Source organism: Rhinatrema bivittatum, chromosome 14 (assembly GCF_901001135.1).
Source record: "Rhinatrema bivittatum chromosome 14, aRhiBiv1.1, whole genome shotgun sequence".
Taxonomy (NCBI): domain Eukaryota; kingdom Metazoa; phylum Chordata; class Amphibia; order Gymnophiona; family Rhinatrematidae; genus Rhinatrema; species Rhinatrema bivittatum.
The window spans coordinates 77,371,560-77,388,304 of record NC_042628.1 but is presented as its reverse complement, the minus strand read 5'-3'; the positions used below and the strand labels follow the sequence as shown (position 1 = coordinate 77,388,304).

Sequence of the window (16,745 nt, the reverse complement as noted above, 5' to 3'; positions counted from 1 at the left end):
AAGGGTTTATTAGACCCTCTAAATCTCCGGCAGGATCCAGGTTCTTTTTTGTCGGCAAGAAGGATGGATCCCTTCACCCTTCCATTGACAACAGAGGTCTGAATGAGATCACCATCAAAGATCAATATCCATTACTGTTAACTTCGGAACTATTTGATCGGCTCCAGGGGGCGAAGATTTTCACAAAATTGGATCTAAAAGGTGCCTACAACCTCATTCGTATTCGTCACGGGGATGAGTGGAAAATGGCCTTTAATACTCGCGATGGCCACTTCAAATATTTGGTGATGCCTTTTGGTCTCTGTAATGCCCTGGCCGTATTTCAAAATATGATGAATGATATTTTGCGTGATCTACAATATCAGTGTGTGGTCATTTACCTAAATGACATCCTCATCTTTTCCCGTGATGTGCAAACCCACCAAACTGATGTCATTAGTGTCTTACAGCGGCTTCGAGATAACCACTTGTACACCAAGCTTGAGAAGTGTGTCTTTCACCAAGAGTCTGTTCCATTCCTTGGGTACATCGTGTCCCGTAAGGGTTTTCAGATGGATCCTCAGAAGACAAAAAGCATAAAAGACTGGCCTCAACCCACTGGTATCGAGGCTCTATGCCACTTCCTTGGCTTTACAAATTATTATCGCTCCTTTATCAAGGACTATTCTACCTTGACAGCTCCCCTTGCCGCAATGACGAAAAAAGAGCTAACCCTTCACAATGGTCTCCAGAAGCCATCTCTGCATTCTAAGTGCTCAAAAAGGCTTTCCTCCAGAAACCCTGCTTACGTCACCCTGATCCTCACAAGCCATTCTTTGTCGAGGTGGATGCCTCAGTTGTCTGTGTTGGGGGCCGTGCTTAGCCAGCACAGCGATTCTCTCATTTTACATCCCTGCTCGTTCTTCTCGAGGCGCTTCTCACCAGCAGAGAGGAATTACGGCATCGGCGATAAGAAACTGCTTGCCATCAAGCTTGCATTTGAAAAGTGGCATACCTGGTTAGAAGGTGCCCAGCATCAGATAACCATGTTCACTGACCACAAGAATCTGGAATATCTTTGCCACACTCAGAGGCTTAATCATCATCAAGCCAGATGGTCCCTGCTCTTTAACAGGTTCAACTTTCTACTGAAATATCGCCCCACTGAGAAGAATGTTCGGGCAGATGCTCTCTCCCGGTCCTTTATGCCTGATGATGTTCCAGACAAACCACGTCACATCATTGACCCTGAGAAGATAATGCTGGCCGCTACCAATTCGGTTCCCACAGGCAAAACGGTGGTTCCACCATCTCTAAGGAAGAAGCTGTTAAATTGGGCTCATGGCTCTAAGTTAGCAGGCCACCCAAGACAAGCCCATATCCTAGCTACCTTACAGTGATTCTATTGGTGGCCTTCTATGAGAAAAGACATGCAAGCATACGTGGAATCCTGCACCTCCTGCGCAAGACAAAAGCCTCCGGCCGGTTGCCCCTGGGGTCTGCTCCAACCGCTACCCATTCCTGATGAACCTTGAATGCATATTGCAACCAACTTCGTGGTTGATCTGCCTCCTTCTAGTGGGAACAATACAATATGGATTACCGTGGCCCAGTTCTCGAAAATGGCACACTTCTTAGCTCTTCTGGGACTGCCATCTGCCCCAGAATTTGCAAAACTATTTGTGTGGCATATTTTTCGGTTACACGGGATGCCGAAACACATTGTATCAGACAGAGGTGTCCAGTTCACCGCCAAGTTCTGGAAGGCACTATGTTGAAAGTTCGATATTTCTTTGGATTTGACTTCTGCGTATCACCCCCAATCTAATGGACAAATGGATAGAATGAACAGAGTCCTTAAGCAGTTCACCCATGCCTATGTCAACTCTAGGCAGAATGATTGGGCAGAGTTACTACCCTGGGCAGAGTTTGCCTTGAACTCGCATCTGGCGTCCGCCACAGGATCCACGCCATTTCAGATAGTGTATGGCCATCAGCCACTTCCACCACTTCCCTTACCACTGACTGGTACATCACTGGCTGCTCAAGCTATGACGGATGAGATACATCAACTCTGGACTCAGACCAAGGAGCTTCTACAGAAGGCTGAGCAATGGGCAAAAAGATTCTATGAATCTCATCATCAAGCGGCTCCCCAGTTTAAGCCAGGAGATAAGGTATAGCTCAGCACCAAATATATCCGGCTCAAGCTACCTTCGGTTCAATTCGCTCCATGATACATTGGGTTTTTTTGTTTTTTGTTTTTTTATTTTTATCACAATACAGCAAGATAACATCTTACTTAAAGAAAAGGAGGAAGGAATAGCCTAGTGGTTAGAGCAGTGGACTATAAACCAGGAGACTAAGGTTCAAGTCCTGCTGTCGCTCCTTGTGACCTTGGGCAAGTCACTTTACCCTACATTGCCTCAGGTACAAAAACTTAGATTGTAAGCCCTCTGGGGATAGAAAAATACCTACAGTACCTGAATGTAAACCAGTGTGATATCTCATTTGAGATCAAATGTCGGTATATAAAAATGCAAAATAAATAAATAAAATGGAAATGCAAGCTCAGTACATTATTTATTTTGCATTTTTATATACCGACATTCTTGTATCAGATACAAATCATACCGGTTTATATTAAAAACAGAGTATGCAGGAAAATAGGTTTCCTAAGTCAAATACATTGAACATATTTAATAAACAAAGGATTACTAAACACTATGAAAAAGGTTAATTAACAAAGGAAAACTTAATAAAGAAAACATATTTCACATTTTTCAAATTTACAGAACAAGTGTAAACAAGTTTAAAGTTTAAAGAAACTTGAACCTGGGGGGCGAAAAATTATCTGGAGACTTTATGAAATAACTTCTTAACATTATTAGGCATTAACATGACACGTAGGCAGTCATATAAGCAAGTTTGCTTACTGTAAACGATGTTTCTGTAGATAGCAGGATGAATTAGCCATGCTGTCATGGGATCTGTCAATCAGGTCCGGGAGGCAGAGCTTGTCAAAGCAGAGAACAGAGCTTTGCTCTCTGCGGCTGCGTGTGTGTTCCCGCGCAGGAAAGTAACGGAATCTCCTCAGTCTGTGATTAAGCCTTATTGTAGTCGTAGATTTGGTGACTGCCAGGGAGGAGGGTGGGTCAGCATGGCTAATTCATCCTGCTATCTACGGAAACATTGTTTACAGTAAGCAAACTTGCTTTTTCCCGTCGATAGCAGGGCTGAATTAGCCATGCTGTCATGGGAGTCCCAAGCTCCCGATCACGTTGTTTATGATATATATATGTTTGTACGTGATCCCTGACAGTGTGGCGGTCACCGTGGACAGGAGGATAGAGATTGCAGTATTGCTTGCCCTATCTTCACATCACTGGCTGCTTGTTTATCCAGGCAGTAGTGAGATGTGAAGGTATGAAGCGATGACCATGTAGCTGCCTTGCAAATGTCTATGGGCTGAACATCCTTTGGGTGTGCCAAGGAGGCTGCTACTGCTCTGACTTGGTGAGCTTTAGGAGTAGAATATAGCTGTAAATTCTGTTTATCATAGCAGAATTTGATGCACTGTGCTATCCAGCTGGAGATGGTGCATTTAGCCACTGGTAGTCCAGGTGCCTTTGGGTCAAAGGAGACAAAGAGTTGAGAAACACGGGAGTCCGAGTTCGTTCTTGTTGTGTAATGTGTTAAAGCTCTTTTACAATCTAGTGTGTGCAGCAGTTTTTCCCTATCATTCGCATGAGGTGTAGGGAAAAAGGTGGGTAATTCCATGGTTTGATTGAGATGGAACTGGGAAACTACTTTTGGAAGGAAGGATGGGTGAGTTCGTAGGACTACCTTTTGGTGATGAAATTGCAAATATGGAGCATAATGGACCAAGGCTTGCAGTTCACTAACTCTTCGTGCTGATTTTACTGCAACCAGGAATACGACTTTCCATGTAAGGTATTTCATGTGTGCCGAGTCCATGGGTTCACATGGGGACAGCATGAGCTGTTCGAGAACTATGTTGAGGTTCCATGGAACTGGAGGTTTAGAGATTGGAGGACGAAGATGAGTTAACCCTTTCATGAAACGAGATATTAATGGGTGATTGGATATAGGAATATCGTTAACTAGTCTATGATAGGCGCCTATGGCGCTAAGGTGAACTCTGATGGATGATGTTGCCAGACCAGCTACGTATAGTGTATGAAGATGAGCAACTCAGGTGAGCAGTCCAATGGTGGTACACCTTTGGAAGTACACCAGGCAGAGTAATGTTTCCATTTATAGCTATAATTTTTTCTGGTTGAGAGTTTCCTGGATTCTAACAAAATGAATTGTGCTGAAGTGGAAACTCCTTGTTCTGTCAGAAGGAGCCTCTCAATCTCCATGCTGTCAAGTGAAGAAATGAGTGTAGTGGGTGTAGAAGTGTCCCTTGATCTTAGCAGAGAAGATCTCGACGATTCGGTAATCAAATTGGATCCATGATTGATAGCCGGAGAAGGAAACTGTACCATGGTTGCCTCAGCCAGGCCGGGGCTACGAGTATCAGTTGAGCTTTGTCTGCTATGCACTTCTGAATTGTTCTTGTTATGAGTGGTATGGGAGGAAAGGCGTACAGGAGGCCTGTCGTCCATGGAATGAGGAAGGCATCTTGAGCTATTCTGAATTGGCTTGGTCTTATCAAGCAGAAATTGGGAACTTGAGCATTGATCTCCATTGCAAAGAGATCCATGGAAGGTGTCCCCCACTGAGTAAATATATCTTGGGCTATTTCTGAATTTAGTGCCCATTCGTGAGGATGAAAGATGCGGCTTAGTCTGTCCGCTCTTGTGTTTGCCACTCCTGGTAGGTAAGTTGCTTGTAGATGTATACAATTTCGGTGAGCATGTTTGAAGATTTGCAGGGCCTCCTTGCAAAGGGACCATGAACCGGACCCTCCTTGTTTGTTGATGTAAAACATCGCCACTTGATTGTCCGTGTAGATCATGACCCTGTGTCCCTTTAAGTGGTCCTGGAACACTCGTAGTGCATTGCGAATTGCTCTGAGTTCCAATAAATTTATTGGCAGGCTCTGTTCCGAGATTGTCCATAACCCTTGTGTTTCGTAAATCTCGAGGTGTGCACCCCATCCCTTGCGAGACGCATCAGTGGTTAAGACTGAATTGTGAGGAGGGGAACTGAACAGTGCTCCCTTGGACAGGGTGGAGTCTAGGAGCCACCATGCTATATCCTTTTTCATTTCGGCAGTATAATAGGGGCTAATGAGTAAAGATGGCCTGCGCCATCTTTAAAGATGGCGCAGGCCATCCAGTGCTCCTACCATGTGACAAGGGCCGGCCAATGGCACGGATACCCTGTCACATGGTAAGGGCAAAGGGGCATCGGCGCCATTTTTTTTTTTAGAACAGGTGATGCCTGGGAACGGGAAATCTGTCCCCGAGGCCCCCCTGGATCTCTCCTCTCCCCGAGGCCCCCCGAGGCCCCCCTGGACCACCAGGTAAATTTTAAAAGGTTTTGGGGGGGTCGGGAGGGGGGGGTCGATTTAAAGGGTCGGGTGGTTTTTTTTTTTAGCGATGTGAAATTGGTGATGTGAATTGGAATCGGAAACGATTCCAATTCACATATCTTAACGATCAGATTCCACCCCCCCCCCCCCAGCCGAATCTGATCGTTAAGACGATCTGGCACATGATTCACATCTCTAATGGAAAGATGGTTATACCTTGTTGTCTGAGATGAGCCACCACCACTATCATGCATTTGGTGAATACCCTGGCTGCAGCCGAGAGTCCAAAGGGGAGAAATTTGTACTGGTAGTGTTGGTGCCTGTAGCGAAAGCATAGATAACGCCACGAAGATGGATGGATTGGAATGTGTGTGTAAGCATCCTTCAGGTCGATGGAACACATCCAATCGTTGGTTTGAATGAGAGGAAGGATTGATTTCAGCGATACCATTTTGAATTTCTCCTTGGTGAGAAATTTGTTCAATTCCCTTAGGTCTAGTATGGGGCGAAGTCCCCCCGACTTCTTGGGTATGAGGAAGTATGGGGAATAAAATGCTACTGATTTGGAGCCTGGGTGAATTTGTCGAATTGCTTGTTGTTTGCGAAGTAAAGCAATTTCCTCTCCCAGTTGTGGTTGTGGTTTATGAATCTTGAGTGTGGAAAGATGAGGTAATGTGGGTTTTGTGACAAATTGGAGTTGGTAACCGTGACGTACTATCTCCAAAATCCATTGATCGGATGTTATTCTCTCCCAGGCTTCCAGGCAAGAACGAATCCTGCTGGGAGGAGCTTGATGTTGTAGTGGTGGCTGAATAACTAAAAAGATGAAGTCACTTTTGTTGCAGTGGCCGGTTGTTCTGCCTGTTGTCTCTGGTTACGTGGTTTACCTCTATGTTGGTTTGAGGTATTCTGTTGTTGAGCAGGACGTTGGTAGGAAGGGTATGGTTGTGTACGAAAAGACTGATAAGATCTATAAGGTCTCCTGGCATATGATTGCCTATGAGTAGATCCAATATAACGACGTGTGGTCGAATAATTAGGATGTGATGTTAATGACTGTACTGCTAGAGCTTCTTCTTTCAGTTTACCTACTGTGTCCTGGAATTTGTCTCCGAACAGGTTATCTCCTGTACATGGGAGGTTTGTTAGTTTCTCGTGCAAGTTTTCACGTAACGAACTTGACCTTAACCATGCTAGTCAGCGTGCTGCAATGGCTGCTGCCGATGCCCTCGAGGATGTTTCATATGCTTCATAGATTGACCTCAAAAGATGTCGAGAACACTCTTCCATGTCATGAAGAGGCGGAGGTATCTGATCCGCCGTTGAGGAAAACATACCCTTCATAGCTTGCATGCACTCATATAGGTATTGTACCATGTAGAATTGATGGTGCATAATTCGGGTAGTCAACATTGAGTTATGGTATATTTTCCTGCCAAACTCATCTAAATATTTGTTGTCTTTCCCTGGTGGGAATGAAGAGTATGATTTTGTTTTCTTAAATCTTTGCATTGCCGATTCCACAACAATTGAAGCATGAGGTAATTGTGGTAGAGATTACGGTGATGTTTTTCTCATACGAAATTTTATGTCTGTTTTCCTGGAAACAGCTGCAATTACGTAAGGTGTTTCCCAGGATTTCTGTAAGACTGAATGCAGGAGTTCTTGTGGTGGAAGAGATGTTGGTTTCCCTGGAGTATCAAAAATCTTTAGGAGACCAAGAGTTTCTGCCCTAGGGTCTACTTCTTTTTGGACCTCTAGATGCAGCATTGTACCCAATTTTTCTAGGAATTTTGGGTATGTAAGGTTTTCCGGAGGGGAGTATGGCTCCTGAGGTTGTTCCTGTGGATCCAACAGGAATCCCATAGATGATGATGGGGATGTTTGCATTGAAGGAGAATTATAGGATGTATCCTGTGTATGATTTGGCGAGGCTGATCGATTTGTTATGGGAGATGTCAGCGGCTCCACCGACGGTTCTCTAGTAAGCTGTGTCTTGTGGTCCGGAGAAGTGTCAGCAGCTATATTAGTCATTTTGAACGATGACTGAAGAGTTTCATAAAAACCTGCTAAAGACTGAGACAATTGTGAGTCAATTTTTTAATCAAAAGCATCCATTTTATTGTTAATTTCTCGCACTGCATTCCCTAATGTAGTCACTAGGTCCCAGATAGCATCCAGCATGAATGTAGCTGGCTTTGATGGCATTTGGAAGCGGGGGTGCTGGAAAACCTCACCCACTTCCAGTACAGGTGAAATTCCAGCCAGCAGATCTCTCCCATCACCAGCAGTCGTTCCCTCCGATACCTCCTTCTCCCTCTCCCGGGTCAGGGTTGACTCGGGAGGTGCTGAAGCCAAACCTTCCGCTCCTGGTGTCTCCTGGCTCTCCAAGGTCTGTATCAGTGTGGCGGCTGCTCCTGCTCTCTGACTTCCTTCTGTTGGAGTCACATGAATCACGTCATAGCTCAGCGACCCAACTGCCGAGAGAGGTGGGGAAGTATTGCTATCGTGGGCTTACGAGGATCCGGGGGGCTGAGCATGAATTCCCCCATGGAGACCAATGCTCCATCGCCAGTTCCCACAGCGGGGGCTTCTCCTCCCAATTCGACCTCCCTCGTAGGTGTGAAAGATGTTATTAAACGCTGAGTTGTAGGCTCCAGGTCTGAAGGAAAAACACGGAGCTTTCCCTTCCTTTTGCAGGCATTTTTTAGAAATCTTATTGCAGAAATCAGAGCTCAGTCTCTGGCAATTCAAACTAGTAATACTTCACAGCATGGATCCTTAAGTAAAACAAACAGTTTTCTTTAGTTTCAGGGCTGAGAAGAGAACTTCCTCTGTCTTTGAGGGTTCATGCATCTGTATCAGTGCTCTCTTTTGAAGCTGTAGTGTGTTTTTGACACTCTCGCTTCTGCTTTGCACATCTGTTAAAGCACTCTTGCCACTCCTGGTTCCCCTTTGCCCCTTTAAAGTACCTTAGGCTATTCATGCCACTTTGGTCACACTTTGCCACAGTCTAAGTACCTTGGAGCTCTTTTGTTGTTTTGATGATTGCTCCCCAGAAAACCCCTATTCTGCAGCCAAAAATAGGCTACAAATACTTCCCCCTTTGACTTTAATGGGAACCGGAAAACGAATGCACGTATCAACATATCGGGGGCGCCATTGACCGAATGCAATGAATATGCCCGCCGACGAATACGAATACTGAATTGGACGAATCCGTACCCACTACACATCCCTAGTAGGTACAGAGTCCAGCCCATATTCCCCACCCAGAAAACCTCTCCTCAGTGTGTATAAACCAGGTTATGTACATACTTTTACATGCACTGAACCCAAATGACTTACAGGACTACAAAGAATGCTGGATGTTATGCATATTCATAAACTTCAAAATTATGCCTTAGTGCTCACCTGACATTTTTCCAGTTGAGGTTTTTGAGGTGCCTCCAAATTGCCATGATCCTAAAAGTAAAGCAAATATATCAACAGCCATATTTAAAATCTTAATTCCATGTAAAAGTGATGTTCTCTTCTTTGTCTGTAAAAGTGGAAACCTCCAATTCCAGTTCCACTATGCCTAACAACCTGTTAAAGTGAAGGATACTGAAGGAATCCAAACTTAGCCATACCTTGTGAACAAAGCTACACTCCTGTGACTGTTGCAGGACACAAAAATATAAATCAAGGAATATGTGAAGTGTAACAAGTCAAGTAGCCTCCAACTTCCCTTAGTTGCTTGGTTTTGCTTGTAAGCAGGGCCAAGGCGCCCTAGGCACCTTTTGCTTTGCGCCTGCCCCCAGCTTGGTTGCGCCCCCCCCCCCCCCCCCCCAGGTCACTCCACACACACCCCCGGTTGCGGCCCCGACTCATATCTCTCGGTTTTCTGGGCCATGAATTTCCACTCCTCTTTGCCACCACCACTTGCGGCCCCACATGGCTAGTGCCCCCTAATAGCCGGCACCCTAGACTCAGGCCTAGCTTGCCTAGTGCTTCCGCCAGCCCTGCTTGTAAGTATACTATTCTTAACATAAAGGATGGGGAACCCTCACATAGTGGCAGTTACTATCCTTAACAGACACCTGGGAATAACCTGCATGGAGCGGCAATTAGTCCTTAACAGACACCTGGGAATAACCTGCATGGAGCAGCAGTTACTGTCCTTAACAGATACATGAAGGTGGCCTGTATGGAGCAGCAATTACGATCCTTAACATACCCATGGGGATAACCTGCATGGAGCGGCAATTACGATCCTTAACATACCCATGGGGATAACCTGCATGGAGCAGCAGTTACTGTCCTTAATAGACACATGGGGGTAGCCTGCATGGAGTGGCAGTTGCTATCCTTAACAGACTCATGGGAATAAGCTGCATGGTGCGGCAGTTGCTGTCCTTAACAGACACAAGGGGATAAGCTGCATGGCGCGGCAGTTGCTGTCCTTAACAGACACATGGGGATAACTTACATGGAGTGGCAGTTACTGTCCTTAACAGACACAAGTGGATAAGCTGCATAGCGCGGCAGTTGCTGTCCTTAACAGACACATGGGGATAACTTGCATCGAGTGGCAGTTACTATCTTAACAGACACAAGGGGATAAGCTGCATGGCACAGCAGTTGCTATCCTTAACAGACACAAGGGGATAACCTGCATGGAGCGGCAATTAGTCCTTAATAGACACATGGGGATAACCTGCATGGAGTGGCAGTTACTATCCTTAACAGACACAAGGGGATAAGCTGCATGGCACAGCAGTTGCTATCCTTAACAGACACAAGGGGATAACCTGCATGGAGTGGCAATTAGTCCTTAATAGACACATGGGGATAACATGCATGGAGTGGCAGTTACTATCCTTAACAGACACAAGGGGATAACCTGCATGGAGCGGCAGTTAGTCCTTATAGACACATGGGGATAACTTGCATGGAGTGGCAGTTACTATCCTTAACAGACACATGGGTATAAGCTGCATGGCGCGGCAGTTACTGTCCTTAACAGACACAAGGGGATAAGCTGCATGGCGTGGCAGTTGACTGACTGTAATTCTCATCATGTTGTGTATTTGATACAATGCACTTGTCCCTTGCTTTATGTTGGTCGGACGTCTAGGCCAATTAGAATTCGATTAAGGGAACACAGGAGTAGACTTAATACAGGTAACATCGAAGCGCCAATGGTGAAGCATTGCTTATCTGAAAGCCACAACTTTTCTGATCTACAGTGGACCGTTCTGGACATGATTTCATTGAACACTAGATGAGAAGACGTTCATTCTCTCCTTAATTATAAAGAGCAGAGATGGATCTTTAAACTTTCCACGGAATTCCCTCGGGGCATGAATGATGTCATTGAATGGTCTTCACTCATTTAAAGGGCTCAGTTTCAGCCTTTTAAATATTCCTCCTGTTTTACCCTATGTCTTTTTATGATTGGCTCTTTTTGAATTCATACGTAGACTTAAAAACATCAGTCTAAAGATGGCGGGTCCTCTGATTTGCCGCATAGATGATCAATTCTCCAACTCTGTAAGCCTTTATTATTCGAACTGTTTGCTTTGCATGTCGGCATTTTGGCACTACCGTAAATATGTTCTTATTCCAACTTTCAGTGTTTAAAGCCCCTGAGGAAGAAGCCTTCGAAACACCAGCGGTGTCGGGCGTTCAGCGGAGCAGAGCTGACGAGTTCTGGGCTCTAGCTTATGTCTTTGGAAAAGATAAGTTTTCTATTCCATAAAAGTTTCATCATTAAGTTGGAGTTGATGTTACTCACCTTTAAAAGAAATTTAACAAAAAATCTTCAAAAAAAAGTTTGTTCTGCTTAAAAGAGCGGCAGTTTGAAAAGTAATTGAAAAGGTTTACCCAGTGATTAAAGCTGAATGAGCAGTTACGCTTGTAATAAGTGTACAATAGTTAAAATGCTGTGGCAGCAAATGTATACAATAGCTCATATTTGAGGGTGTACCTGATTCAATAAATTATATTGGATATATGTGACTTTTCATTAGTTTGTTGATATCTTTATCACATATTCTACCAGTTTTTCTAGATTAAGTGCAGTTGTATGAAAAGCATCAAAGCTTATTGGTTAAGGGTAGTAATCTTCATGCCGCCTTCTAAGAGTGGTAACTGCTGCACCAGCAAGTTACCCCCTCCACACTTTTCTTCATTTCCTTCCTCTACCCTTTAGAGAGCCTCAGTGTTTATCCCATGCCCCTTTGCATTCTTTGACTGTTTTAATCTTCACCTCCTTCTCCTGAAGGGCATTCCAAGCATCCACCACCCTCTCCGTGAAGAAATATTTCCTGATGTCCCCCCTAGAGTTTCATTTCATGACTCCTAGTTCTATTGTTTTCTTTCCGATGGAAAAGGTTTGAAGTTCATGCTCTCCACTTCAATGGCAGGGGAAAAGGGGAATTGGATTCAGACAACAACCAACAGAGGCCCTGACTTTTAAGGTCTGGAGTACTAATATGCAGTCATAAGGGAAAAAAAAACACCAGGACTGATTCTACGGGCAAGTTTATAAGCAAAGCACGTCAAGCACAAGCAGCACTGTCTGAATTTTCAAGGCTTATCACCCAGTAAAAATGTTGCTAGCAGAAATTTTTTATGGGTTACCTTATGGGGATAACTGCATGGAATGGCAACAGTGTCCAAGCTAGGTTACAAGTACTTGGGATCCTGCCAGGTACATGTGAACTGACTTGGCCACTGTTGGAATGGAAACAGGATATTGTGCTTGATGGACCTTTGGTCTGACACAATATGGCAAATCTTATGTTCTTATGTAATACCCTTACGAGAAACATGGGGGTAACCTGCATGGCATAGCAGATACTACTGTTATAAGAAGCTTTCTGGGCAGACTGGATGGACCGTTTGATCCTTTTCTGCCGTCATTACTATGTTACTCTCTCTCTAACAATTCCTAGTGAATGCAAAATATCAAAATTTCTCTGTAATTATATGCTGTAAGCTGATTAGTGCTCTAATTGCAATCTTGATCATAAAATTGTTTGGGTGACTTTCTGGTCTTCATTTGCAAGTTTTATTGCATATTTTGGCACTTACTACTTTTACAGTTAATTCCCCTCACAAAGCTGATAACAAGATTAATAACTTTGTAATGAGTGCAGAAATGTCAAGCTACGGGTCTGCCTGTTATTCCAGTAAATAAACTTTACCAGATACTTATGTCTTGACTATTATTTCTGCTGATCCTCTAAAGCATTGTCTAGTTCATTGGTAACAAAAGAAAACTTTAATGATTTTCTTCACGTTTTGTGATGTCACAGGGCCAGACGAGAAGGGAAGAGAGAGGCTTAGACTATCCTATTCCTCATCAGGAGGAGCGAAGCTATACAGAAAAGGACAAATGGAACAAAAGTCCTCTTCCAATTACACACGTACAAAAAAGATCATTTTCCTTTTATACATTTCTTAAGGACATCCTTCAAAGTTTGAATAGCTGGAAAGCAGTTAATGAGAGAAAGGTGGAAAATGGTGAAATTTGGCAGGTCAGTTACATTTGTTTGTCCCTATGAATATTCCACACCTTCCCACTTATGGTTCAAAGTGGATTACAATTTGGAAGTGCCACAAGAAGTGGCACAAAATAAGTAATCTTACAAGCATCGAGTGTTTTACTTTTCTGATGACTTTAAGTTTCTTGCCTTACTATTTATTGGAGCAACACACAGGGAGGCCAATATCCAGCACTATGTAGCTGGACGAGTAATGATTTATCTGGCACATCACTAAAGACACAGCCAATGTACTTTGCCCTCTAATAACAAAGGAGATCCAACCCCCCACCAAAACAAAGCAACCCTGGTACACCCCTGAACTAAAACTCCAAAAACACAATCTCAGAACTCAAGAAAAGATTTGGCGTAAAGATCCCTCCTCCACGCAACTTGCCAAATACAAAACCCTATTGCATGATTACAGAACTAACACTCTCAAAGCCAAACGCAACCACTATGCCATCAAAATTCACAATTTTCAATACAACCCAAAAGCCCTTTTCTCTATTATAACCAACCTCACCATGACATCTCCCAATACAATTCCATGCGAAGACCCCCACACTAAATGCAACCAACTTGCACAATACTTCCACAACAAAATTACCACCATTGCCTCCCACTTTCCCTCTTCTCCTTCCCCAACCAATTTCACCCCTAATGTCATTGACTACAAAATGGATACATTCGAAAGTACCTCCTCCTCTGAAATCTCTACAATACTCAAGAAAATGCGACCTGCTACCCACCCCTCCGACATGATCCCCTCTAAAATGCTGTTGACAATCCCAGACAGCATTTCCCAACCTCTAGCTGATATCATCAACACCTCCTTATCCTCTGGAGATGTTCCCTCCCAGCTCAAATCAGCCATAGTAAAACCCATCCTCAAGAAACCAAAACTTGACCCTTCTGACTTATCCAACTACCGCCCCATCTCTAACCTCCCCTTCATCGCCAAAGTACTTGAAAGATCTGTCAATACCCAACTGTCAGACTACCTAGACCAGCACCAGATACTCTATACTTCTCAACAGGCTTTAGAAAGTGCTTCAGTACTGAAACTCTACTACTCTCCCTCAACGACCTTGTCATCAAAGGCTTTGACAAAGGTCACTCTTTCTTTCTGGCCCTTTTAGACATTTCCGCTGCCTTCGACACTATTAACCATGCTATATTACTCGACAGGCTAGCTGACATTGGCATCTCTGGGACCCCCCTCCGCTGGTTCAAATCATACATGAGTGACAGACAATTCAAGGTAAAAATTGAAAACCACGAATCCGAGCCTATCGATATCACAAGGGGTGTCCCCCAAGGCTCCTCCTTATCATCCACCCTCTTTAACATATACCTCCTCCCCCTCTGCCAGCTACTCTCAAATCTTGACCTCCCACACTTTGTCTATGCAGATGACGTGCAGGTCCTTATACCCATCACCGACTCCATCGCCAACGCACTAAAAAGATGGGATAATGCCCTCTCATCCATCAACTGTCTATTCACACAATTCAACCTAGCCCTGAATCCCAATAAAACTGAACTCATTATCATTTCACCCCAACCCATCAATCCTTTACCCACCCCCTCAGCCAACTCCTCCCTTACTCCCCCAGTCCTCTCACAAGCCGTAAGAGACTTAGGGGTTACTCTTGACCCTCAATTCAGCTTACAGAAATTCATCTCCTCCACCCTCAAAGACTGTTATTATAAATTACACACCCTCAAAAAACTTAAACCCATCCTGCACTTCAATGACTTTAGGACAGCCCTACAAGCCCTAATATTATCTAAAATTGACTACTCAAATGCTCTACTCCTAGGTCTCCCGAAGAACAGCCTTGCCCCCCTGCAGTTGTTGCAAAATGCAGCTGCACGCGTATTAACAGGCACCCGTAGAAAAGAACATATCACACCCATTCTCAAGCAACTTCACTGGCTCCCCATCATAGCCAGAATTCAATTCAAAACCCTTACCCTTATCCACAAAGCCATACACAATCCTGACATGCATTGGTTCCCTGACAGCTTACACATCCGTTCCTCCTCCAGACCCACCAGAACGCCCTATACCGCAAACATTCACACTCCCTCTCCCAAACTCTTCCATCTCACAGCCACTAAACAACGTGCAATATCCCTAGCTGGTCCATCTTTATGGAACGCCATGCCCACCCACCTACGCCTTGAGAAGTGCTCTAAAACATTCAGACAGAATCTCAAGACCTGGCTGTTCACACGAGCCTACGCATAAGCCACACTTTCCCCTCTCTTCTATTCCCCTGCACCTATTTTTTCACCATCTCGACTGAATTCCCCCCCTCAATTCTCCCTCCAAGTCCCTCAATTCTCTCCTCCCAGTATACGATTATACATTTTCCTGTATTTAAGTATGATTTTACGTGTAAATATTTGTACAGTTTAAAATTAGTTTCCCTTACCCCTCTAACCCCCTCCACATCCCCTCCCTCAACTTCTCATCAGTTTCGTTGTAAAGCCTTCTCCCTCCACCCCGTCCCCCCCCCTTTTCACCCCCCTCCCCCCTAGTTCCTTTATCAGTTGCATTGTAAGGCCCTGTTGGCCAATTATTGTTCTATGGAAACCGATGTGATGTTTTCTTAACGAAGGTCGGTATATAAAAAACTTTAAATAAAATAAAATAAATAAAAATAAATGGTGGCCACTGAATATCCGGCTATTTTCAGCGGTTGCCACTTAGCTGGATAAAGTACTTATTTGGCAAAGTAGATAGCCAGATAACTTGTGGGTGGACAGTGGGTGGATCGAGATGGTGCTATTTATCCAGCTAATTTAACTGGATAAATGCCGATAGTCGGTTTTATCCAGTTACGTATATTGGATAAGTTAAACCTGCCATACAGCAGGTGATTTCTACAGGGATAGTCAGCACTGCAGCATAGCCTGATGCTGAATATTCCATTTAAGTTAGCTGGAAAATTCTTATATGGCCAACTTAACTAAATGTTTAGTTTTGAATATTGGACCCATAGAAATTAATGATAAATCAAAGTGGGTATTACAAATTTAGTGAATAATTTTCCTGTCTTTTAATATTGTGATGTCACTTGCTTTTACAATAGATTTGCAATTGTAAATGCCATTTTTAGTCCAAAATTCAAAAGCAGGGGTTCTTATATAAGCAAGATATTTTTCCAGTGCTCAGGTTACTGTTTTTAATGCAAAATCTTCTAACAATGAAACCAGAAAAAGTTTCCAAACTTGTTCAGGTTTTTATTTGCCGGTAGGGAATCAGCCACAGAACTGCTCTAGCAAAATTTTTCTCTATTTGACAAAAATAAAAGATCTAATTGTAACCAGATTTGCTAAATTGGTCTGTTCTGGTCACCCTGCTTTTTGGAATCCAAGGTGAAGTGCAGGCTCAGCAGGAAATTACAATGGTGCAAACAGCAGTTACAAGGCAGTAAAATGCGATTGGCTGAACGCACAGTTTTACTCACACTTAAATGAACATTTTGTGCAGGTAAACATTACTCCCAATACAGAAAGGAGTTTTGCCTTCAAAAAATATATGCTCAGCTCAGTGCCTTTGCATGGAAATTCCATGTAAATGAGAGCATTAAGCATTCCTTTCCAATACAGTCAGGTGCACTGGCTGAGCCCACATTCTCTTAATACTAGAAACTTTACTCCTGGTCAAAGGTGTAGTAAAGATTCTAATACTGGATCCACTGCTGTGGCTGCCCCTA

General features: G+C 43.8%; 1 protein-coding gene across 1 annotated transcript in view; it reads right to left on the bottom strand.

The window, feature by feature from the left end:
- Positions 1-16,745, bottom strand: part of LOC115075937 (IgGFc-binding protein-like) — a 400,171-nt gene that overhangs the window by 300,256 nt on the left and 83,170 nt on the right. The window contains exon 8 of the mRNA XM_029576916.1: positions 8,897-8,947. Within this exon, the coding sequence (XP_029432776.1) occupies positions 8,897-8,947 (51 nt within the window). The remainder of the gene's footprint in view (positions 1-8,896; positions 8,948-16,745) is intronic.